Source organism: Podarcis melisellensis, assembly GCF_964234715.1.
Source record: "Podarcis melisellensis genome assembly, chromosome: 8".
Taxonomy (NCBI): Eukaryota; Metazoa; Chordata; class Lepidosauria; order Squamata; family Lacertidae; genus Podarcis; species Podarcis melisellensis.
This window is the reverse complement of record NC_138540.1, coordinates 84,646,385-84,672,171: the sequence shown is the minus strand read 5'-3', so window position 1 is coordinate 84,672,171 and position 25,787 is coordinate 84,646,385. Positions and strand designations below refer to the sequence as shown.

Genomic DNA, 25,787 nt, shown 5'->3' with positions numbered 1-25,787 from the left:
ATTCTATATGCTCTTCCGTTGATCTATATAGACCTTCCCCTTGAACTAACCTTTAGCCTTTATTGCTTGTTTGCTAAGCCTCAGTTATCAGCCGCCCACAAACGCCGATTTCAATCTGCCAGAGGCCAAGGGGTGCGGTGCCAGCGGAACAGAACCTCTAAAATCCATGATCGAGGGTTATTTTCAAAGGTTCAGGCGCTAGCCTGTCACTGATGGGTACAGATTGCAAAATTGTGGGGATATAATTGTCCTGGTTCTGGGGGCAGGACTGGCCGATGAACAATGAATTTTGACATGGCCCTCCCTAATATTTTAGGTCTCAGTTCTATTCAAAGCCCACCATAGTCCACTCTGAACAGCAGTAGCTTTTCAAGGTTACAGATGCTTTGAGATTCAGCCTTGAAGTTCGAAATTCCCATGGCTGAACCTTGTACAAGAACCAGCAAGGGGGAAACTGGTTAAGGCAGTGGCTCACAAGACTTTTCTTTCTGGGCCATACTTTCAGAATAAAAATTGGCTCGCACCACACTGGATTTTTTTATTGGTAAGAAATACATTGGAAAACAAGAAACAGCTTATTGCTGTGCTTGATTTGTAACACAGAACACGACTGCTTTATAATATGATCACGGGACACCCGGAAAGTATAAAACAACGCAGCTACATAAGAATAGGACTCATTCCCAAAACATAATGATAAATGAGCCTCTTATCTATGTACTAGTATGCATACAAACTCAGTGCGAGGTGTGGGCTTGCTTTGTGCTGGGTAATCTCATTGATATTAGGTCTAATTTGAGACGAGCAAACTCCCATCTCCTCATCGGCCCACAGAAGGCCCTCTCTTTTTCTGATATTCTGCATTTTGTCAGTTGAAAACAGACTTCCATATTTGTCAGTTGAAAATTCCTGTTCGCAGAAATATGTCGTGGAGAAGAGCTCTTGCTCTCATTTTGAAGATACCGATCCACATTCCACAAACAGAAAAATTAATTCTGATCCCATGGGCAACATCCCATTGACACACGTCCAATTGGCGCACGACCCAGAAGTGGCCGGAAAAGGGGGCATCGCACGCAAATTGGGGGTTGCTGTATACTACGCTGAAATTTTCCTTTGACTGTCCTTGAATCTTCCCGCCTCTCACACCCTTTGAGAACCACTTGATTAAGGAGTGAGGGGAAGAGAGCCAGTGTCTCTCTGGGTATTATTGGACTCCAATTCCCTTCAACCCCAGCCCCCAATAGCCAAGGGTGACGGGAGATCACATCCAATAACAAGTGGGAGAGTCAAAGGTTCCTTGCCACTTGCTGGATTTCTCTGGCACACAAAAGGTCCCAAATCCCAAATTTGAAATGAACTGAGAGTCCCATGGACTGCAAGAAGATCAAACCTCTCCATTCTGAAGGAAATCAGCCCCGAGTGCTCACTGGAAGGACAGATCCTGAAGCTGAGGCTCCAAGACTTTGGTCACCTCATGAGAAGAGAAGACTCCCTGGAAAAGACCCTGATGTTGGGAAAGATGGAGGGCACAAGGAGAAGGGGACGACAGAGGATGAGATGGTTGGACAGTGTTCTCGAAGATACCAACATGAGCTTGACCAAACTGCGGGAGGCAGTGGAAGACAGGAGTGCCTGGCGTGGTCTGGTCCAGGGGGTCACGAAGAGTCGGACACAACTAAACAACAACAACCGCTTCCCGAAGACCAGCTGCTTCCCGTACTCTCAGAATTCCATCTTCCCCGTTCACAGCTACCAAAGAGGAGAGGGAAGACATTGGGGCAGTTTGGGGTGCCTTCTTCGATTCTGGACCAGGGTAAGGAGGTCTGGGGAACGCTATGCGTTCTGTCAAGGGCTGCATTCCCACAGAGGCACTGTACACAAGGGCTGCAGGTGTGCAAAATTTGGCACAGGGTGTGCACGACTCAGCGTCCGACTGAGCATGCCGCCAAACTTCTAGTTCTCATGGATGCAAAAACAGGATTAGGTTGAGAGGTTGCAAAATAAATATCTGCGTGCTCAAACTGTGATGTGTCAAGCCACCAGACAGACAGCACAGCAGAATTTTGATGTGTATTATTATTCCACGTTCAAGTTTCAACGTGGCCCTGATGACATACACTTTTATGAATATATTTCCAGCTTATTTGTTGACGGGGTTTTTTCTAGCTTTTTATTTGCAAACAGAATTAAAGCGGTACACCAATATAAGCAAACAAACTGAGCCGAGAACCAACATCCTCGCTGCGGCATTAACTGAAGCAGGGTTTATTCTCCGCCGAAATAATCTCCTCTCCTCCCAGAGCGCTGATTGCGTTTTAAATGTTTATTTCCGGTTCTACCACTAACCTTCCTTTGGGTGGGGAAAGCACCAATTTTCAGAAGGAAGGCCTCTCTACCCCTCCTAAGGTGTTACGTGTCACTCAGCTGCATGGCTGAGCCGGTATCTGAAGGCACCTGCTGCCCCCCATTTCTCTCGCGGGGGGTCTTGGAGTCCAGTCTCGCCCATGTCCAAAGCGGCAGCCCACCCTTACTGCTCTTGTTGGGGGCTTGCTGCCTTCTGCTGCAAGCGCAGAGCAGCTACAGCTTGGAGTAGGTTATCTGCCTGGTTGTTTTCTTCTCCATGATGCCTTGGGCGGACTTCAAGATGTCCTCTGTCTGAAGCATGCTCATGTTCCAGGTAGCCTGCAGGGCAGAAACAAATCGGGCTCAGAAAAGGCCTGAGCAACAGCCTTAGCTGTTTGTTCTTTATGCATGGGAGCACCTCTTAAAATAAACTACCGTATTTTTCGCTCCATAAGACACACTTTTCCCCTCCTAAAAAGTAAGGGGAAATGTGTGTGTGTCTTACGGAGCGAATGCAGGCGGGAGGCAGGCGGGAAAGGCCCCCAAGAGCCGCACACTTGCTCCGCGCGGCTCTTGCGGGCTTTTCCCCAGGAGGGAGAAGGGCCTGACTGGCCGCGTCAGTCTCTTCTCCCTCCTGTAAAAAAGCCCGCAGGAGCCGCGCATCCTTTAAAGAGCGCACGGCTCTTGCGTGCTTTTGTGGGAGGTGGGGGAAGGGACAGAGGGCAGCCCCTCAGGCCCTTCCCCCATCTCCCGGAAAAGCCCCCAAGAGCAGCACTCCCTTTCACTAGCCGCGTGGAGCAGGTGTGCAGCTCTTGGGGTTTTTTCTCCCTCCTGGGGAAAAGCCTGCAAGCATACAGGCTCTGCTCAGCGCTCCCTTTAAAAATATATTTTTTTCTTGAAATCCCCTTCCAAAAACTAGGTGCGTCTAATGGTCAGGTGCGTCTTATGGAGCGAAAAATACAGTAATCTAAATAAAAACAGAGGAAGAAAGAAAAAGGCGGAGTCCTCTTTCAAAGATAGACCTTAACCCTTATGTCACACAGAAAGGTGTGGACCCTCTCACCTCTTAGTTGGCAGCTTCCCATTCTCCTCCCAGCCTCTCACCCAAGACCCTTTGCCAACCACCTGTCACCTTCAGGTGTGTACAGTTCCAATGAAAACCCGGAGCAGAGGACACCAAGAAAAGGGAGAGGGGGGAGAAAAAGGAAGAAAAATGGAAGAGAGGAACAGAAAACAGAAAGAAAGACAAGAGAGAGATCAAAGGGACTTCTGATTTGCATTTTTCAGTTATATACAAAAAAGTATTCAAAATATTTTCTCTCAGCTAACATCCAGTTATTCTTCCTTCTGCTAAGTGATACTTACCCATCCTTCAGACCTAAACATCTCAAATTCATACGTTACAGTCAAACCTCGGTTGTCGAACATACAGTGGTACCTCAGGTTAAGTACTTAATTCGTTCCGGAGGTCCGTTCTTAACCTGAAACTGTTCTTAACCTGAAGCACCACTTTAGCTAATGGGGCCTCCTGCTGCTGCCACACCACCAGAGCATGATTTCTGTTCTCATCCTGAAGAAAAGTTCTTAACCTGAAGCACTATTTCTGGGTTAGCGGAGTCTGTAGCCTGAAGCATATGTAACCTGAGGTACCACTGTAATCCGTTCCGGAAGCCCGTTCGGCTTCCGAAACGTTCGACAGCTGATGCGTGACTTCTGATTGGTTGCGGGACCTTCCTGCACTCAAGCGGAAGCCGTGTTGGACATTCGGCTTCCAAAAAACGTTTGAAAACTGGAACATTTTTTTAAAAAAGATTTTTATGAAGGTTTCCAGCATTTTATGAAAACAAAACTAAACAATACAATAATAAAAGACAAACAAAAAATAAAAACACGTATGATTTCAGTCCCTTATTTTCTTATAACTTACTTCCCCGACTTCCTCGTACCTCCCCTTTCTGTATTCCAATTTCTAATTTATTAATTCAGCAAATCGTTTCCCTGGAACATTTAACTTCTGGGTTTCCAGTGTTCGGGAGCCGAAACGTTCCAAAACAAAGGCATTCAAGAGCAGAGGTTTGACTGTATATGGACCCCACTCAAGAACTGTTACAGGTGACACATAACCCTTGTTCCACATTTGTCAGAAATCTGTTTTTCAGTGGGGCAGCACTTGGGGGACTCCCTGCCTGCTCACCCCAAGCAGGGGCTTTCACTTTTCCCAGTCCCTGCCGAAAACCTTTTAACTAGAAATGTTGGTGTGACTCAGAGCAAACCCCCCTTAGCATTCAAGATTAACTCAGGCCCATTCACTTCACTGGGCTTGATCTGAGCAGAACTTGGCTGGACACATCTCTGAAAGTCAGCTGGGCACCTTGGGGTTTTCCGTGGCACAGCAGGAACAGCTGTCTGAGTGCAAAAGTCAGAGCCTGGATTTCTGCAGCCCGGCAACCGTGTTGTGCAAATCGCTTTATTGCTTTATTGCACTACGCTTGCTTCTGCTGGTGCCAAATCCTAGAAACCAAGGGCGGCTGCACCTTGTTCCTGTTGCAAAACGGGAACAAAGGGCGAAATGCATTTATGAGTTGCACGGAGCCAGTTGAGGCCTTCCTGCAAAGTGCTGCCTATCTCAGGGATGGGGAACGTATTTAAACCTGTGGGTTGCATTACCTTCCGGGGGCTGCATGCTGGTGATGGGCGGGGCCAGAGGCAGAAGTGGGAGGAGCAACCCATGCAAATTTTGCTTTGTTAATAGTCGGCTAGTTTCTGCGCACAACCCTCTCGGTCCTCCAGCCAGGCTTCACCCACGCAATAGGTACCGTATTTTTCGCTCCATAAGGTGCACCGGACCATAAGGCACACCTAGTTTTTAGAGGGGGAAATAAAAAAATATATATATATCCCCCCCCCAAGCCCCAAAGAAGCCAAGACAACGAGTGGGATCCATCCCGCTCGCTGTCTTGGCTTCTGCCATAGCCGCGCGGAGCCTCTCCCGGACGAGGAGGGAGAAGGGAGTGACTGGCCGCGTCAGTCCCTTCTCCCTCCTGGGGAAAAGCCCGCAAGAGCCGCGCGGAGCTTGTGTGCGGCTCTTGGGGGCTTTTCCTGCCTGCCTCCCCCCTGCATTCACTCCATAAGACACACATACATTTCCCCTTACTTTTTAGGAGGGAAAAAGTGTGTCTTATGGAGCGAAAAATACGGTGCTGTCAGACTTGGAGGACATATTCCAGTCAGGCAAAAACAGGCCAGGAAGGTGTGAAGAATGGCTCTTGAGGGGTGCAGCCTGGGGAAGAGTCCTGAGGGCCAGGTAGGAAGGACTGGAGGGCCACTCTTAGCCTCTGGCTTGGCAGTGGATGCAGCCAAAGGCCTTTGAAATCTCTGCTCTGTTTCTTGGAGGGTCCGGGCGGCAAACCCGAGACCCCCTACTCTGCAAAGCCCGTGCCCCACGAAACTCACCATATACTTCAGGCCTTCAGACACAGGGTGGTCCCTGGAGTAGACCAGGTTGACTTTGGTGCCCTGCACAGCAACCGGACTCTTGCTGGCAATCTCAGTGGCCAAGTCGAAAGCGCTCTGCATCATGGTCTCCTTGTCTTGGAAGACACGGCTGAGCAGGGGAGGGAAGAAGAAGAAGAAGAGCTTGGATTTGATATCCTGCCTTTCACTCCCTTTAAGGAGTCTCAAAGCGGCTAACATTCTCCTTTCCCTTCCTCCCCCACAACAAACACTCTGTGAGGTGAGTGGGTCCCCAGATGTTGTTGGACTACAACTCCCATCATCCCTGAGCTGAGAGACTTCAGAGAAGTGTGACTGGCCCAAGGTCACCCAGCAGCTGCCTTTGGAGGAGAAGGGAATCGAACCCGGTTCACCAGATTACAAGTCCACCGCTCTTAACCACTACACCACACTGGCTCTCAAAAGAATGCGTATTAGTAGAAATTGCATACTGGAATGCTGATGAATTTTCATGAGGGCTTTTGAAAAATAAATAAATTGTAAGCTATTGTGGAAGTGCAGAGAACTAAGCACAACATTGGAAAATTGAGAAATGGAGAGAACAGAATTTATCCAGTCCCTACCTGTGTTACAGGACTATGGTAAGACTTACTCAGGCCACATTCACACAATACATGGCTCCCCCAGAGAATTATTGGAGCTGTAATGTGTTTAGCATCACTGAGAGCTCTTAGGAGTATCCCCCCGCACAGGAGGAGTTTGGATCTGATATCCCACTTTATCACTCCCCTTCAGGAGTCTCAAAGCGGCTAACATTCTCCTTTCCCTTCCTCCCCCACAACAAACACTCTGTGAGGTGAGTGGGGCTGAGAGACTTCAAAGACGTGTGACTGGCCCAAGGTCACCCAGCAGCTGCATGTGGAGGAGCGGGGAATCGAACCCGGTTCACCAGATTACGAGACTACCACTCTTAAACACTAAACCACACTGGCTCATCCTGGAAGCAGGATGGTGTGATTAAGCAAAGGGGGGAGTCCTGACATTAGAATAATTGGAAGGGACCCAGGGGATCATCTAGTCCAACCCAGGGCGATGATGGAGGAGGGCATCACCTCACTTAGTTCTCCATGCCAAAGGTGGGGGAGTTAGCAGAAAACACGCACACATGAAGTTGTCCTTCTAAAAGGGGAAATTCACAGACACCTCTTTTCAGGGAGGGGGCGTTATTTATAAGACATATTCAACACACTCGGAAAGTATTTGTAGTCAGTAACCTCCGAGGTTCCTTTTAGGAAGCGGTTCTCAACCTGTGGGTGCCCAGATGTTGTTGGACTACAACTCCCATCATCCCTGAGCTCTGGCCTTGCTAGCTAGGGGTGATGGGAGTTGTAGTTCAACAACATCTGGGCACCCACAGGCTGAGAAAGGCTGCTTTTAGGAATAACGGTTACTGAAAAGGGTCTCCTGTGAATTTGCCCGAGCCGTCCCTAAAATCACGTAAGAGAGCAGCCTTGTAAATCACAGCGGAATAAAGCAATTAACGCTCTTGATTCGTCGCCCTGCATCTCTCTGCTGTGCTCTTGCTTAGCTGTCTGAAGTTAACAAACCCCCAAGCACACTTCTTCTCCCCAGGGCAAACCCCTCAGCGCCCCACCTGGATAAATCCTCAGCTCATGAAGCTCACACTGGGTGACCTTGGGGGAAAAGGTGGAATATAAACGTCATATTAAACGTGATCTTCAACTGTGGCCAGACCTCCTGCTAATCTGGAGGGGCAAGAGTCACAGCCGTTGCCCCAGACACGCAGAAGACGGCCTACAAGAAAAAACAGTCCCTACCCACCCCGCTTGCCAACCCATCACCTTGCCAACAAAGGTCTGTATAGTTAAAGCTACGGTTTTCCCAGTAGTGATGTATGGAAGTGAGAGCTGGACCATAAAGAAGGCTGATCGCCAAAGAATTGATGCTTTTGAATTATGGTGCTGGAGGAGACTCTTGAGAGTCCCATGGACTGCAAGAAGATCAAACCTATCCATTTTGAAGGAAATCAGCCCTGAGTGCTCACTGGAAGGACAGATCCTGAAGCTGAGGCTGCAAGACTTTGGCCACCTCATGAGAAGAGAAGACTCCCTGGAGAAGACCCTGATGTTGGGAAAGATGGAGGGCACAAGGAGAAGGGGACGACAGAGGACGAGATGCTTGGACAGTGTTCTCGAAGATACCAACATGAGCTTGACCAAACTGCGGGAGGCAGTGGAAGACAGGAGGGCCTGGCGTGCTCTGGTCCAGGGGGTCACGAAGAGTCAGACACGACTAAACAACAACAACCCACCCCGCTTCAGTTTTTCCTCCTGTTTCACCTCGTTCAAGTGGTTCTTTGTTCCGGATCTTTCCTGGCTCTATAAGTATCTTTTTTGAGATGTGGGCAGGAGATTTTGCATGACGTTAGGGCCATTAGCCACTCTCATTTGCATCCCCACCCCCAAACCCTTCCCCTAATAATTGCCCGACTCCTGACTTTGCTGGACAGAGGCCACGAAATGAAAAGGGGAACCTGCCTCCCTCAAAAGAGGGTTGTGGGCCAAGGAGGAAGTTGCTGTTATCAGCCCCACACAATTTTGCATAGGCGGACTGTCTGGGGGAATGTGCCACATACCTGACCAGGCCGCTGCTCTCGGCTTCAGGCGCCATCATCTTCCTGGCAGTGAAAGCCAACTCGTTGACCAGGCTGGGAGCAGGAGGATAGAATCGGCAGGTCAGGAAAATTTCTCCTTCATGGAGAAGAAAGTGAGGCATTTTCCCCTGCAGGGCAAAGCCGAACTGTGGGCTGAACTACCAACTCTTGTGGTATTGTAAACCCTTCTCCAGTTGGATGGGACAGCAGGGGTTTTATTATGTATTTTGAATTCCCATTTTGTCTTTCTGTTGTAGGGTGGTATAGTAACGGTAAAGGGACCCCTGACAGTTAAGTCCAACTGCTCTGCTGGCTTCACAGCAAAGCGGGAGAAGGGATGGAATAGGTCTATATTTTTTGTCGTCATCCATATGCTGAAATATTTCATCTTTTTTTTTTTATCTGCAACCCTGAGATTCTTCGTAGCTCACTTTTTTCTTGGTTCCCCATATTTTTAACTAATAGATTCGTTTTTTAATACTTTATCTTAAAGCCAGCTAGGTGTCCAAATTCATTTATACAGGCTATTGCTCTTGGGATACATTCTATTGGATTTTCAGTAGCGGTAATCAAATCGTCTGCGAAGGCTCTTACTTTATACAGTGGTGCCTCGCAAGACGAAATTAATTCGTTCCGCAAGTCTTTTTGTCTTGCGAGTTTTTCGTCTTGCGAAGCACGGTTTCCCATAGGAATGCATTAAAAATCAATTAATGCGTTCCTATGGAAACCGAACCGCCTTCAGACCAGGTCTGGGGACAGACTGTCCCCCGACCTCTTCTGAAGGCTGGCGGGGGCGAAAGTCTTTGCTTCCCCCCCGCCTGCCTTCCCGGGACAGCGGAGACTTTTCCGCTGTCCCGGGGCGATCTTAAAATGCTGGCGGGAAGGCAGCGCTGCCTTTTCCGCTCTCCCGGAAAGGCAGGCAGGGGGGAGCAAAGTCTTTGCTCCCCCCGCCTGCCTTCAAAAGCCGTCCGGGATAGCGGGGAGCGCTTCCCTGCTATCCCGGACCGCTTTTAAAATGCTGGCGGTGGGGAGCAAAGCCTTTCGCCCCCGCCGGCCTTCCTGGACCTCTTCTGAAGTCCAGAGGGGGGGAAAAGGCTTTGCTCCCCACCACCAGCATTTAAAAAAAGGTCCCCGAGATTTCCCTATGGGCTTTCGTCTTGCAATGCAAGCCCATAGGGGAAATCGTCTAGCGAAGCGTCGCAAAAACCGAAAAACCCTTTCGTCTTGCGGGTTTTTCGTCTTGCGAGGCATTCGTCTTGCGGGGCACCACTGTACTCCCCCCCCCATCACAATCCCTTTTATAGTCTCGTCTTTTCTAATTTTATTCATTAATATCTCTAACACCGATATACAGTGGTGCCCCGCAAGACGAACGCCTCGCAAGACGGAAAACCCGCTAGACGAAAGGGTTTTCTGTTTTGGAGGCGCTTCGCAAAACGAATTTCTTTATGGGCTTGCTTCGCAAGACGAAAATGTCTTGCGAGTTGCTGCGGTTTTTCCCCCCTTTCCCTAAGCCGCTAAGCCGCTTATCAGCTGATCCGCTGATAAGCCGCTTAACAGCTGATCACTAAAAGCCGCTAAACCACTAATAGCGCTAATCTGCTAAGCTGTCAATGGGCTTGCTTCGCAAGACGAAAAAACCACTATATGAAGAGCCTCACGGAATGAATTAATTTCGTCTTGCGAGGCACCACTGTAAAGGGCTCGCTGTGCCCCAAACCAACTTCACCAATGCTAATACCTCCCTTACAAGCCACAAGAGGGGGGGAGGGAAGGAAGCGAAGTTGGAAGAGAAACGAACACTGACCTCCGATTTCCGACGATATGAGGTAGCCGTTGCAGAACGCCGACGTCGGCTGCCAAACCAACGTCCACTTCCTGGAGGGAGGAGGAGAGATGGGTTAAATCATCTGAAGAAAGTTCCATCTTTTGACACCTTCCTGGCAGGGCATGTTAAGAACATAAAATGATCAGGCCTTTGGCCCATGGAATCCAGCATCCCCTTCTCACAGTGGCCAACCAGATGTCCTGTATACCTGAAGGAGCATCTCCATCCCCATTGTTCTGCCCAGACACTGAGATCCAGCACCGAAGGCCTTCTGGTGGTTCCCTCGTTGCGAGAAGTGAGGTTACAGGGAACCAGGCAGAGGGCCTTCTCGGTGGTGGCGCATGCCCTGTGCAACACTGTCCCAGGTGATGTCAAGGCAATAAACAACTATTTTACTTTTAAAAGACACCTGTTTAGGGAGGTTTTTAATGTCTGGCGCTGTATTGTTTTTGATATTTGGTTGGAAGCCGCCCAGAGTGGCTGGGGAGACCCAGTCAGATGGGCGGGGTATAAATAAAATTATTATTATTATTATTATTATTATTATTATTATTATTATTATTATTTAACCTGCAAGCAGGACACAAGCAACGGAGACCTCTCTCCGCCTGCGGTTTCCAGCAACTGGTATTCAGAAGCATTTCTGCCTCCAGCCACAGAGGCAGAACATAGCCATTGTGGCTGGTAGCTGTCTTCTTTTAAAAGCCATCCAATACAGTGGCCCTAATTGCTTTCTGCAGGAGCGAGTTCCATAGTTTAATTACAGACTCTCCAACTGTACACTAAGAAATATTTAATAAACATATATTTAAGTTGCAAAAAAACAAAGCAAAAACCCTACATACGCTCCAAGTGTTCTTGCATTCCCAAGACAGTCCTGAATTTACAAAAGCCATCCCGGTTTTTGATTTGATCCTGGAATGTCCTGCTTTTCCTTAAAAAGGGTAAAGGGACCCCTGACCATTAGGCCCAGTCGTGACCAACTCTGGGGTTGCGGCGCTCATCTCGCTTTACTGGCCAAGGGAGCCGGCGTACAGCTTCCGGGTCATGTGGCCAGCAGGACTAAGCCGCTTCTGGCAAACCAGAGCAGCGCACGGAAACGCCGTTCACCTTCCCACCAGAGCGGTACCTATTTATCTACTTGCACTTTGACGTGCTTTTGAACTGCTAGTTTGGAAGGAGCAGGGACCGAGCAACGGGAACTCACCCTGTTACGGGGATTCGAACCGCCGACCTTCTTGTCAGCAAGTCCTAGGCTCTGTGGTTTAACCCACAGCGCCACCCGCGTCCCCTGCTTTTCCTTAAGACGTCCCTATTTTCACCCAAGAAATGTTGGGAGGGTATGGCAAGATGTCCCTGGTTTTATTGGAGAAATGTTGCAAAGGATCTGGAGTTATGTTACCCCTGCAAGACTATGCAAACCTTCAGAAGGCAACTGAAGGCAACCGTTCAGACCCTCTAAATTCCCCTATTTTCCAGGGACAGTCCCGGATTTACAGAGACCGTCCCGGTTTCTGATTTGATCCCAAAATGTCCCACTTTTCTGGAGGACATCCCTATTTTCATTGGAGAAATGTTGGAGGGCATGGAGTTATATGATCCTTGACCCATCAAAATGCAGCCCTTGTTCAGGTTTTTAAATGTTTTTATTAGGCTTCTAGATATGTTGGAAGCCACCCAGAGTGGCTGGGGCAACCAAGTCAGGGGGATGGGGTATAAATAATAAAATTAGTATTACTGCTGTTGTTGTTGTTATTATGGAATAGGATGTCCCTCTTTTCATCAGAGAAATGTTGGCGGGTATGTAACTATGCACTGTAATATTTTCTTATGTTCCTCCTGAATTTTCCTGAATGTCCCTTGTCTGGAATCCTGGAAAGTTTCTGCCACTGTAGTTAATACAGTGGTGCCCCGCAAGACGACTGCCTCGCAAGACGGAAAACCCGCTAGATGAAAGGGTTTTCCGTTTTGGAGGTGCTTCGCAAAACGAATTTCCTATGGGCGTGCTTCGCAAGACGAAAATGTCTTGCGAGTTCCTGTGGGGTTTTTTTCCTCCCCCCCCCCTTTTCCCAAGCCGCTAAGCCGCTTATCAGCTGATCCGCTAAGCCGCTTATCAGCTGATCCGCTAAGCCGCTTATCAGCTGATCCGCTAAGCCGCTTATCAGCTGATCCGCTAAGCCGCTAATAGCGCTAATCCGCTAATGGGCTTGCTTCGCAAGACGAAAAAACCGGAAGACAAAGAGACTCGCGGAACGGATTCTTTTCGTCTTGCGAGGCTCCACTGTACTGAGCTAAACTTGGTGTAAGGAACCTTCCTTAGTTCCTAAGGGGCTTGGAGCAAGACTACCAAGCCAGGTAGGTTCCCCTGGGAAGAAAGGTGATAGGAGCTCTCACAACACACCTTAACCTGGAACCAGGCATCTTGAGTACAGTAGCGGATATCGCAGGCGGAAATGAGATTCATACCTGTAGAGGGAACAAGAACAGATAAACAATGCTGTTCACGTCCCAATAGAAGGATGCTCAGCAGCTGAACATTCAGCACGTTTCCAGATCTAGGGCCAGAAGATGAATATGCATCAAGATAAGCATTTTCGGGTTGCGCTCCGCGGTGACCCGGAAGTAACGGGGCGCATTACTTCCAGGTTTCGCCGCTCGCAAATGAAGTCACGCACATGCGTGGAAGCAGCGAAATGTGACCTCGCAGTCGCATCTTACGTTCGCTTCAGGATGCGAACAGGGCTCTGGAACGGATCCCATTTGCATCCAGAGGTACCACTGTATAATTTACATGCTGATTAATACGGCAGCGAATCTAAATGGTTCACATAAAGCATGCTGAAGGCAAAAAACCCAAAATTTTATTTTAATTTTTATTAGAGCTATTTACTGCCCTTCATCCAAAGATCTCAGGGTGGTTCACAAGATAAAAACACTAGATAAAAGCACAAATAAATAGTTAAAGTACAGTGGTACCTTGGGTTAAGTACTTAAATCGTTCCGGAGGTCCGTTCTGAACCTGAAACTGTTCTTAACCTGAAGCACCACTTTAGCTAATGGGGCCTCCCGCTGCCGCTGCGCCACCGGAGCACGATTTCTGTTCTCATCCTGAAGCAAAGTTCTTAACCCGAGGTAATATTTCTGGGTTAGCGGAGTCTGTAACCTGAAGTGTCTGTAACCTGAAACGTATGTAACCCGAGGTACCACTGTATTAGAAAAAGGCAGCAACATATTGATAACGTCGATACACTTCGCAAACCACTTGGTGTGGTTTTTTTATTAAAGTCAAGTGGTATACACATTTCGTTAAATATATAAGCGTGCTGCAATAACACTCAGCAAAACTTCATAAAAACCAAGGAAAACTATTTGTAACTGGCTGACCGACCGAACCCAAAGGGTGCTCATCAATGGTTCCTCTTCATCCTGGAGAAGAGTGACTAGTGGGGTGCCACAGGGTTCTGTCTTGGGCCCAGTCTTATTCAACATCTTTATCAACGACTTGGATGATGGACTCAAGGGCATCCTGATCAAATTTGCAGATGACACCAAACTGGGAGGGGTGGCTAACACCCCAGAGGACAGGATCACACTTCAAAACGACCTTGACAGATTAGAGAACTGGGCCAAAACAAACAAGATGAATTTTAACAGGGAGAAATGTAAAGTATTGCACTTGGGCAAAAAAAAAATGAGAGGCACAAATACAAGATGGGTGACACCTGGCTTGAGAGCAGTACATGTGAAAAGGATCTAGGAGTCTTGGTTGACCACAAACTTGACATGAGCCAACAGTGTGACGCGGCAACTAAAAAAGCCAATGCAATTCTGGGCTGCATCAATAGGAGTATAGCATCTAGATCAAGGGAAGTAATAGTGCCACTGTATTCTGCTCTGGTCAGACCTCACCTGGAGTACTGTGTCCAGTTCTGGGCACCACAGTTCAAGAAGGACACTGACAAACTGGAACGTGTCCAGAGGAGGGCAACCAAAATGGTCAAAGGCCTGGAAACGATGCCTTATGAGGAACGGCTAAGGGAGCTGGGCATGTTTAGCCTGGAGAAGAGGAGGTTAAGGGGTGATAGGATAGCCATGTTCAAATATATAAAAGGATGTCACATAGAGGAGGGAGAAAGGTTGTTTTCTGCTGCTCCAGAGAAGCGGACACGGAGCAATGGATCCAAACTACAAGAAAGAAGATTCCACCTAAACATTAGGAAGAACTTCCTGACAGTAAGAGCTGTTCGACAGTGGAATTTGCTGCCCAGGAGTGTGGTGGAGTCTCCTTCTTTGGAGGTCTTTAAGCAGAGGCTTGACACCCATATGTCAGGAGTGCTCTGATGGTGTTTCCTGCTTGGCAGGGGGTTGGACTCGATGGCCCTTGTGGTCTCTTCCAATTCTATGATTTATGTAAAACTGAGCAAGGAACACACACACCAAAAGAAAAGGGAAAAAACAGGGTTGAGAGTCCAGGAAAGCCTGGGTTATATGTTTTAAACGTTATATATTTAATACGTCTGGGAACCTGCAACCAGGTGCAAACCTGATTCACTTCAGCTGCGTGACATCCTCTGGCGCCTTCAGATTACACCCATTTAAGAGAAAGGAAAGTTGATTATGTAGCTGAAGCGTGGATCAAATGCTTATCAGAATGGTTTAAATATATATATATATATGTGTGTGTGTGTGTGTGTGTATGCATATATGTGTGTATATATATAGGTGTGTGTGTGTGTATAATATTTATATTATATTATATTATATTATTATTATATTATATTATACAGTGGTGCCTCGCAAGACGAAATTAATTCGTTCCGCAAGTCTCTTCGTCTTGCGAGTTTTTCGTCTTGCGATGCACGGTTTTCCATAGGAATGCATTGAAAATCAATTAATGCGTTCCTATGGAAACCGCCTTGCCCCGACCTCTTCTGGCAGGTGGCATTTTAAAATCGCCCAGGACAGCGGAGGACTTCTCCGCTGTCCGGGGCGATTTAAAAGCCCCTGGGAAGGCAGGCAGGGGGACAAAGACTTTTGCCCCCCGCCTGCCTTCAGAAGAGGTCCAGGACAGGCTTCGCGGACCTCTCCGCAAGCAGCGGGAGCGCTCCTTGCGGAGAGTTGCCAGCGCGCCCAGGCTTCGCGGCCCCGCCGCCGGGCTTCGTGACATCGTTCTGAAGCAGGGCGGCGGGGGGAGGCTTTCCCGCCCCGCCGCCGGGCTTCGGGACATCGTTCTGAAGCCGGGCGGCGGGGGGAGGCGTTCCCGCCCCGCCGCCCGGCATCGGGACGATGCCCCGACGCCGGGCGGCGGGGGGAGGCTTTCCCGCCCCGCCGCCCGGCATCGGGACGATGCCCCGATGCCGGGCGGCGGGGGGAGGCTTTCCCGCCCCGCCGCTCGGCTTCGGGACATCGTTCCGATGCCGGGCGGCGGGGGGAGGCTTTCCCGCCCCGCCGCCGGGCTTCGGGACATCGTTCTGAAGCCGGGCGGCGGGGGGAGGCGTTCCCGCCCCGCCGCCCGGCATCGGGACGATGCCCCGACGCCGGGCGGCGGGGGGAGGCTTTCCCGCCCCGCCGCTCGGCTTCGGGGGGAGGCTTTCCCGCCCCGCCGCCCGGCTTCGGGGCATCGTCCCGATGCCGGGCGGCGGGGCAGGAACACCTCCCCCCGCCGCCCGGCATCGGGACGATGCCCCGAAGCCGGGCGGCGGGGGGAGGTGTTCCTGCCCCGCCGCCCGGCATCGGGACGATGCCCCGAAGCTGGGCGGCGGGGGGAGGCTTTCCCGCCCCGCCGCCCGGCATCGGGACGATGCCCCGAAGCCGGGTGGCGGGGGGAGGCTTTCTCGCCCCGCCGCCCGGTATCGGGACGATGCCCCGATGCCGGGCGGCGGGGGGAGGCTTCAAAAGCCGTCCGGGGGCTTTTAAATCGCCCCGGACAGTCCCGGGGCGATTTAAAAGCCCCCGGTTAGGCAGGCAGGGGGGGCAAAGACATTTCCCCCCGCCCGCCTTGGGAAGAGGTCCTGGACCTCTTCCCAAGGCGGGCGGGGGGCAAAAGTCTTTGCCCCCCCGCCTGCCTTCAAAAGCCGTCCGGGATAGCGGGAAGCGCTTCCCTGCTATCCCGGACCGCTTTTAAAATGCTGGCGGTGGGGAGCAAAGCCTTTCGCCCCCGCCGGCCTTCCTGGACCTCTTCTGAAGTCCGGAGGGGGGGAAAAGGCTTTGCTCCCCACCGCCAGCATTTAAAAAAAGGTCCCCGAGATTTCCCTATGGGCTTTCGTCTTGCGATGCAAGCCCATAGGGAAAATCGTCTAGCGAAGCGTCGCAAAAACCGAAAAACCCTTTCGTCTTGCGGGTTTTTCGTCTTGCGAGGCATTCGTCTTGCGGGGCACCACTGTATTATATTATATTATATTATATTATATTATATTATATTATATTATATTATATTATATTATATTATATTATTATAAATAATATAATGTTACAACACTGCCCCCTGCAGTTGGGATAGCTGAGGGAGTTTAAAAGACACATATTAGAAGCAAAAAGAACTTGTCTTGATGAATTGCAAGAGCTGCAAAAAGATTCCACTGAGCACATGGATTGATAATATGGACAGATTAGCTGCATACGAACAAATTGCATGTCGAAGCAAATTAAGAATGGATGAATATGAAGAGATCTGGAATGAATATTTAAGCGATAAGACGGATAGTGGTGGGAAGTAGGGGGAGGAGAGAGAGGTGGGAAAACATTGTTAAAAAGGTGTAGTCATAGGTATTCAAATCTGAATTGTCATATTGCCTACAGTGTTATGTATTGATTTTTGTTTCTATTTCTTTTTCCTTTTCTTGTAATGTAGTGGTACCTCGGGCTAAGTACTTAATTCGTTCCGGAGGGCTGTTCGTAACCTGAAACTGTTCTTAACCTGAAGCACCACTTTAGCTAATGGGGCCTCCTGCTGCTGCTGCTGGAGCACAATTTCTGTTCTCATCCTGAAGCAAAGTTCTTTAACCTGAAGCACTATTTCTGGGTTAGCGGAGTCTGTAACCTGAAGCGTTATGTAACCCGAGGTACCACTGTATTTAAAAAAACTAGTAAAATAAAATAAAAAAGCAAGATCAAAATACATAATAAAGAAAAAGAAATAAAAGCCGCTGCTGAAATGCCAGATTTGGCCCACGGTTACCTGTTGCAACTTGCAACACCCACAAAACTACTGCGGTTGTGAGGGGGAATGGTGGAAGCGGGGAAGAGGGGGGTTTCAGGTTATTTATGACGCAAGTGTTGCAGACTCACCTCCTCCAATGCAGCCCCCGTGAACGGCAACAATTACGGGCTTAGGGCACTAAAAGACAAAGGAACAGTTAGCCGTGGATGGAGATGGTTTCTCATCCAAGGGTGGGGCCAACTGCAGCTTCAGCCCACTCACCTTCTCCAATACCGTGAAGGTTTCTTGATACTCCCGGATCTTCTGGCGGATGTTCCAAGCCTTCCGGGCAGTGTCGTCTCCTGGTATCATCAGGAATGTGCTGCCCATCTCCATCAAGTCAATACCTGCCGGGCGAGAGCATGGGAGAACCAGGACGGTCCACATTACTCCCAAATAAGTGACACCCCGTCTCAATTCTGTGCCGCTGCTTTGCTCAAAAGAAACTTCCCGGCTTCTTCAGAAAACCTGTTTGTTTATCCTGATTCGCTTGCGCAGTGGTTAGGTGGTTAGGCTGCCTAAGCTTTACTGAGCATCCTTTTGTATATGGGACAGGTTATGAGACAATAAGCACTCATTCTCACTTGCTTACATGGTGTTTACCCATTAATCAGTCTCTTGTAATAATAATAATAATAATAATAATAATAATAATAATAATAATAATAATTTATTTATTATTTATACCCCGTCCATCTGGCTAAGATTCCCCAGCCACTCTGGGCAGCTTCCAATTGAGTGTTAAAAACAATACAGCATTAAATATTAAAAACTTTCCTAAACAGGGTTGCCTTCAGATGTCTTTTAAAGATAAGATAGCTACTTATTTCTTTCACATCTGAAGGGCGGGCGCCACTACCGAGAAGGCCCTCTGTCTGGTTCCCTGTAACCTCACTTCTCGTAATGAGGGAACCACCAGAAGGCCCTCGGTGCTGGATCCCTCGGAGCCACTCTGGGTGGCTTCCAACCAAATATCAAAAACAATACAGTGTCAGACATTAAAAACTTCCCTAAACAGGTGTCTTTTAAAAGTAAAATAGTTGTTTATTGCCTTGACATCACCTGGGACAGTGTTCCACAGGGCGGGTGCCACCACCGAGAAGGCCCTCTGCCTGGTTCCCTGTAACCTCACTTCTTGCAATGAGGGAACTGCCAGAAGGCCCTCGGTGCTGGATCTCAGTGTCCGGGCTGAACGATTGGGGTGGAGACGCTCCTTCAGGTATACAGGACCGAGGCCGTTTAGGGCTTTAAAGGTCAGCACCAACACTTTGAAAGTATGTCCCATACTTTTCAACACATTTCCTGGCCACTTTCCAAACAGCAAAAAGGCTTCTTTCTTAAAAGTGGATTTGTTGCGCTAGGGTGACGGAGTCCTTTAAATTCACAACGCTAAAGTTCCAGCATAAGCTTGAACTCCTAAAATTGTGGCAGTCTGTAGGTACCCAACGTTTTGTTCCTCCACGTTCTGCGTTGTGCAAAACAGCTCCACAACAGACACTTGTGCATGTGCAGTTTTAATGCTCCCCATAACAGTCAGAAAAACTGTTTTTGTGTTTCTTAATGCCTCTTTCACACACATGAGACACAACAGACTCTGGACAAACAAAAGGACACACTTTACAGCTCAAGTGCTTTTGCCAGGCTAGAACGGATCCTTGCACTCTGACAATGCCTTTTGTGTGTCAGGATGGAGAGGGGAGTGTGAGTGTTTGCACCAATTGCCCTCCAGCCCATTTTCCCCTCTGCCTGCACTGACCACTGACATGTGGCCCTGAGAATGTTACCTGGAAGGGAATGAGGCCCTCCAGAGAGAAAAGGTTCCCTGCCCCACTTTGTTGTTGTTTAGTCATTTAGTCGTGTCCGACTCTTTGTGACCCCCTGGACCAGAGCACGCCAGGCACTCCTGTCTTCCACTGCCTCCCGCAGTTTGGTCAAACTCATGCTGGTAGCTTCAAGAACACTGTCCAACCATCTCATCCTCTGTCGTCCCCTTCTCCTTGTGCCGTCCATCTTTCCCAACATCAGGGTCTTTTCCAGGGAGTCTTCTCTTCTCATGAGGTGGCCAAAGTATTGGAGCCTCAGCTTCAGGATCTGTCCTTCCAGTGAGCACTCAGGGCTGATTTCCTTCAGAATGGAGAGGTTTGATCTTCTTGCAGTCCATCGGACTCTCAAGAGTCTCCTCCAGCACCAGAATTCAAAAGCATCCATTCTTCGGCGATCAGCCTTCTTTATGGTCCAGCTCTCACTTCCATACATCACTACTGGTAAAACCATAGCTTTAACTATATGGAGCTTTGTTGGCAAGGTGATGTCTCTGCTTTTTAAGATGCTGTCTAGGTTTGTCATTGCTTTCCTCCCAAGAAGCAGGCGTCTTTTAATTTCGTGGCTGCTGTCACCATCTGCAGGTTATCATGGAGCCCAAGAAAGTAAATTCTCTCACTGCCTCCATTTCTTCCCCTTCTATTTGCCAGGAGGTGATGGGACCAGTGGCCAGGGGTGCCCCACTTTAAGAAGAGTTAATTTCCCCCCCCAGGAGCCAGCCTCTACAACAGCCCAGGAACTTTCTACCCTAAAGCAGGAGAAACATCTTTCTAGTCCTCAGCACCTCTCCTCACCTACCTGAGGTGAACATTTTCCCAGCGCCAGATACCACCACCACATGGCATTCGGAGTCCTGAGCAATCTTGTTGAAGCACTCCACCATCTCCCTAGGACAAGAGGGGAGGGAGGGAGAGAGAGAGAGAGAGGGAGGGAGAGAGAGAGAGAGAGGGTGAGTTTGGGAACACCTCCTGCCACCTGAAGAACACCTGCTAGCAGTGGGAGGAAGCCATTTGACTGAAACAAGTTGATGCATGTCTTGCCTAACAAGTCTTCTAAACAATCTCATGTGGCGCCGCATGGAGCTGACAGCGCATACAACTATGTGCTGGGCTTCGACTTTAGAGAAGGGAGTACAACGGCACATTCATTTTCTGCTAGACCTACGCTGGGGTAGCATAAGCAGCCATCAGCAACGCCACCCACTGAGTTTATTCTGTGGCTTTTTCCTCCTCTGCAATCTCCAGTGTATCTTCTGATGCTGTGCAAAGGACCAGCTTACGGGGGTGGGGTGGGGTGTCACCAACAGAATACCTATCGCTGTTTCCTTTATGAATAATTATTAGTATTTTTCTTACAATAAGTAAATAAGGAGGCCATATACAAGATAAAGGAAGTCTTTTATTTGGTTGTTTGTATTGCTGTATGTTATGTTTATTGTATTTCTGTACTGGGGGGGTGGGGGGGTTATGTTATGTTGTAAATAAAATTTCCAATAAAAATTAAAATTTTCAGAATATCTATCACTTGGGCACTTCCTTTGCTGGAGACAAGAGAGCTGACATTTCATCTTATCCATAAAAGAAATTCTGAGCCCCACCCCACCAGCATCCACTGCCCAGACAATTTATTTCCGTGCTCCCAAGCCTACAAACCCAGCCTTCAAAAACTGGCACGAATTCAGCACGGTTATATAACTGAAAAGATTTTTGCTGCTGACAAATCCAAGTTCTCGTTGCTTAAAGGTAAAGGGACCCCTGACCATTAGGTCCAGTCGTGGCCGACTCTGGGGTTGTGGTGCTCATCTCACTTTATTGGCCGAGGGAGCCGGCGTACAGCTTCCGGGTCATGTGGCCAGCATGCCTAAGCCGCTTCTGGAGAACCAGAGCAGCGCACAGAAACGCTGTTTACCTTCCCACCGGAGCAGTACCTATTTATCTACTTGCACTTTGACGTGCTTTCGAACTGCTAGGTGGGCAGGAGCTGGGTCCGAGCAACGGGAGCTCACCCCGTCGCGGGGATTCGAACTGCCGACCTTCTGATCGGCAAGTCCTAGGCTCTGTGGTTTAACCCACAGCGCCACCCGCGTCTCATTGCTTAGATTGCTCTAAAGCTGTGTTGGGGATGAGGATGGGGAAGAAACAAACAAACAAAACAAAACACTTGCTGATGAAAATGATCCAAGGTCACACGCCTTAGTTTCTTATCCAATGGCTGAACGAATGAGCCTTGCTGTGTTAGGCTGCAAGTACTGGGCCAATGAGAAACTGCAATGTTGCTGGGTCTTCTGCCCTTACCAAGCCTCTTAAAAAGCAGGTAGCTGGCATCTTATCTAGCATCTTCAAAACGCTCAGATTGTTGCATACTGAAAACATGTGCCACCTCCTGCGATCTTTTCCATTACGTCCCTGTTACCTCCAGAAAGCAGCATTCATGGCGTTCCTTTTCTCCGGCCGGTTGAGCTCCACGTGCAAAACCTTGTCTTTCACCCGCTCCAGCTTCAGGGTTTCATAGGTGTCCAAGGCTTTGGGCTTCTCCGGCGGTTGCGACGACATCGTCCTTAAACTGAGGCAGGGAGCAGGACGCGTCAGCAGGTCTGGGGGCAAAAGCGCACGTTAATGGGGAAACCAAGAAATATCAACAACCTCAGATATGCAGATGACACAACCTTGATGGCAGAAAGTGAGGAGGAATTAAATAACCTTTTAATGAGGGTGAAAGAGGAGAGCGCAAAATATGGTCTGAAGCTCAACATCAAATATATATATATATATCATGGCCACTGGTCCCATCACCTCCTGGCAAATAGTAGGGGAAGAAATGGAGGCAGTGAAAGATTTTACTTTCTTGGGCTCCATGATCACTGCAGATGGTGACAGCAGCCACGAAATTAAAAGTCGCCTGCTTCTTGGGAGAAAAGCAATGATAAACCTAGACAGCATCTTAAAAAGTAGAGAGATCACCTTGCCAACAAAGGTCCGTATAGTTAAAGCTATGGTTTTCCCAGTAGTGATGTATGGAAGTGAGAGCTGGACCATAAAGAAGGCTGATCGCCAAAGAATGGATGCTTTTGAATTATGGTGCTGGAGGAGACTCTTGAGAGCCCCATGGACTGCAAGAAGATCAAACCTATACATTCTGAAGGAAATCAGCCCTGAGTGCTCACTGGAAGGACAGATTGTGAAGCTGAGGCTCCAGTACTTTGGCCACCTCATGAGAAGAGAAGACTCCCTGGAAAAGACCCTGATGTTGGGAAAGATGGAGGGCACAAGGAGAAGGGGACGACAGAGGACGAGATGGTTGGACAGTGTTCTTGAAGCTACCAGCATGAGTTTGACCAAACTGCGGGAGGCAGTGGAAGACAGGAGTGCCTGGCGTGCTCTGGTCCAGGGGGTCACGAAGAGTCGGACACGACTAAATGAGTAAACAACAACAACAACAAAAATGGGGAAACCCCTCTGCGGACTCAGAAGGGGGTCAAATAAAATGAAGGGGATTGAGCAAGAAGGAGAGAGAAAACAATGTAGGCGCCACCTTGAGCTACTTGAAGGAAAAGGCTGGATAGAAATACAATGCAATAAAGCAGCTTAGGTTTCAAAGTGCCTGGAAAGGTTTGACTCTAATAATACTCATTTTTCTTTCTTTTTTTTAAGCCCCCAACACACCCACCAAAAAAAGGAGAGAGAAAACCCCTAGCAAAGTGTCCTCACAATCCTTCCTGGGCTCAAGAAGCTGTTTTAAAACAGGAGACCTTATTTACTGTCGAGTCACCTTTGCCCTACTTCGGAGGGGAAGGGCGACACGAAAGGCAAAAGAGTCTCTGACGGGGGAATAGGTGGGGTAATAAATAAGGAAAGAAAGAAAGAAAGAAAGAAAGAAAGAAAGAAAGAAAGAAAGAAAGAAAGAAAGAAAGAAAGAAAGAAAGACAACAGAGTTTTGGGGTTCAGTGCCCCCCGTTGTGGCGACAACACCATCTGTTCCATTTCTCTTTTCCGTCTAAATCCATGGAAGCAGCCACGGTCATTTCTTATTGGTATATATCCTTATATTCTTGAACAGATTATATATATGCAAGTAATAATAATAATAATAATAATAATAATTTACAATTTATACCCCACCCATCTGGCTGGGTCTCCCCAGCCACCCTGGGCGGCTTCCAACAAAGTATTAAAATACAGTGGTCTGTTAAACATTAAAAATTTCCCTAAAGGTAGTTTTTGAATCTTATTAGTGCTTAAACCCCCCCAAAAAAATATTGTTTTCCAAACATACACACGCACACACCAAATTTCCCCTATGTTTTAAGGCGCTTCTTCTTTTTAACCCGCAGGCTGGCTGCCTTGAGCCAATGCAATGCAATGCAATGCAATGCAATAAAATAAAATAAATAAAATAAATAAAATAAAATAAAATAAAATAAACAAAATATTAAAAATAAAATAAAATAAATAAAGATAAATAAAATAAAATATTAAAAATAAAAATAAATAAAATAAAAATAATAGGGAAAAGACACGCCTTCCCTCCACAGGGAGAGCAAAAATAGGAGAGAAATAAGGCAGGTGAGAAGGAAAACCACCCCCTCCAAGGAGGTGGGGAGCCCCCCACTCACGCCTGGGCAGGAGACCCCTCAGAACGGCTCCCGCAGACACCGCCATGTCTTCCTCCGACTGACGGGAGGGCGAAGGTGGGCGGGGAGGCAGGAGGTCGCACCACAGAGTCGGAAGCCTAGAAGGTCCCCTCATCTAGCTCCGCCTCCGCTCCAGCCAGCCAATCGTCGCCCCCCGCCGCTCCCACTACTTCTTCTTCTCTCTGCTCCGCAAAGAATATTGCAAGCGGAAGGGGCGGGACCTATTCGCGCACTATCCAATCGGCTCGTCGCCTCCACCCCTCTTCCCAACCTTCTTGTTGCGCCGGAAGGAGCACGTGGGAAAGGGGAAAGGGGAAGGTCCGCTTGAAGTTTGCCTTGCCATGGAATCGAGGGCCCATCTTGGGAGTCCAGTAACACAGCAAAACTAAGTTTTAATTTATATATATTTTTAACTGTTGCTATTTCTGTATTGCCCCTGTTTTACCTAATTGTAAATTCAAATGTATCCCTATCGTGTTTTATGACTTCCTTGGTATTGTATGCGGGCTGGAACTGGTCTGTGGCCGAAATAATAAAATTCAATATTCAACACAGAAAAGGGAGTTCAGCAGTTGATCCCCGGAGATCATCTAGTCCAGGCACGTCCAACGGGTAGATCAGGCGTAGGGAAGCTCGGCTCTCCACTTGTTTTGGGACTACAACTCCCATCATGCCTAGCTAACCAGAACCAGTGGTCTGGGATGATGGGAGTTGTAGTCCCAAAACATCTGGAGGGCAAAGTTTGACCTGTAGAATAGATCACTGGACGTCTAGTAGATCACAGGCTTTCCCCAAAGCTCAACAACTTTGCACCCCCAAAAAAGCTCAACAAGTTTGACCCAAACCCCCCTAAACAGGCCTTCTAAAGGGAGATGGGAAAGGTTTCTCTCAATATTTTACTCTGCACCTAAGAAAATCTGTACCTATGCTCTCTACCTTGTACCTAAGAAGGCTATATTCTCTGTATTTTGGAAGTAAATTCCTGAGCTAATTTTACTCCTGCAAAAGAGGCCTCCCACTTTAGGAATGCAAGATAAGAAACACACAAAGAAGACAGTGAGCCATAAATAACCAGACCTGTAAAGGAGGCCTCTCGCTTTCTATTTTTAGGTATGCGAGATAGCAAAGGAGACAGGACGCTTAGCTAAAATAGGGGCTGCTTAGAGGGCTAGCAAGCAATAATAGACGTGCCATTCTATATTAAGAAATAAGTTGAAAACTTTCCAGTTGATTGGGGAAGTTTTTCTTCGAGGGCGTTTGAAGAGGAGGGAGGGAGTTTTCTCAAGGTATAAGAATGTTTGCAGAAGCGTTCCTCGGGGCAGCCAGTTTTTCAGAACTGATTCTGCTGGCTGTCACTGTGCACAGATAATAAACTGCTTTCCTCCAAAGAAAGGATCTTTCCTGGAGCTTTTTTTTCGCTCTCTCTCTGGATCTGGGGACGCGGGCCAACGATTCCCTGGCATGGACTAGGCTCAGCCTACATCTTGGTTCCCTGACCGGGAATCTGCCCCACCCCAGAGGACTGGGGAGAGTCAGGCTCGACCTCAGGTGGACAGCTCTGATCGGCAGTGGCAGGCTCCACGCGCGCCCTGCTAATTTGTGGGGGGAGCCGGCCACACCGCTCCAGAGCAAGGACCCAGGTCGAGGGAGGAAAGAGGACTGGCCAGGGAAGGGAATCTGCAGCAGAAAACGGTAAGCCCAAGGGAAAGGGCGTGGGCCCAAGGGAAAAGAGGGAGGCCTGATCAGCCTCACCTGATCGTGTAGTAGAGTACCGTCAGGGTTTTGGTGTGCCCAGAAAAAGCAGCAAAGGGTGCTGCTGGGCCCCGGTCGAAGTCTA

General features: G+C 48.6%; 1 protein-coding gene across 1 annotated transcript; it reads right to left on the bottom strand.

The window, feature by feature from the left end:
* Positions 1–2,112: 2,112 nt before the first annotated feature.
* Positions 2,113–24,072, bottom strand: ECH1 (enoyl-CoA hydratase 1). The gene is made up of 10 exons (XM_081922280.1): positions 23,933–24,072; positions 21,733–21,913; positions 20,119–20,207; positions 17,722–17,846; positions 17,589–17,637; positions 12,703–12,767; positions 10,281–10,351; positions 8,456–8,527; positions 5,800–5,950; positions 2,113–2,685 (listed from the first exon to the last, which is right to left on the bottom strand). Exons 1-10 carry the CDS (start codon positions 24,063–24,065, stop codon positions 2,581–2,583), a joined length of 1,041 nt encoding a protein of 346 aa, XP_081778406.1. The 5' UTR covers positions 24,066–24,072; the 3' UTR covers positions 2,113–2,580.
* Positions 24,073–25,787: the final 1,715 nt, after the last annotated feature.

What these genes read in the sequence shown, in the direction of transcription:
- ECH1 (XM_081922280.1), bottom strand. Translation starts at nt 24,065, where the DNA reads ATGAGGGGACCTTCTAGGCTTCCGACTCTGTGGTGCGACCTCCTGCCT. An exon ending in GAGGGGTCTCCTGCCCAGGC is followed by an intron (nt 21,914 to 23,932) that starts GTGAGTGGGGGG and finishes TTTTGCCCCCAG; the next exon opens with ACCTGCTGACGCGTCCTGCT. An exon ending in TGGGAAAATGTTCACCTCAG is followed by an intron (nt 17,847 to 20,118) that starts GTAGGTGAGGAG and finishes CTCGCCCGGCAG; the next exon opens with GTATTGACTTGATGGAGATG.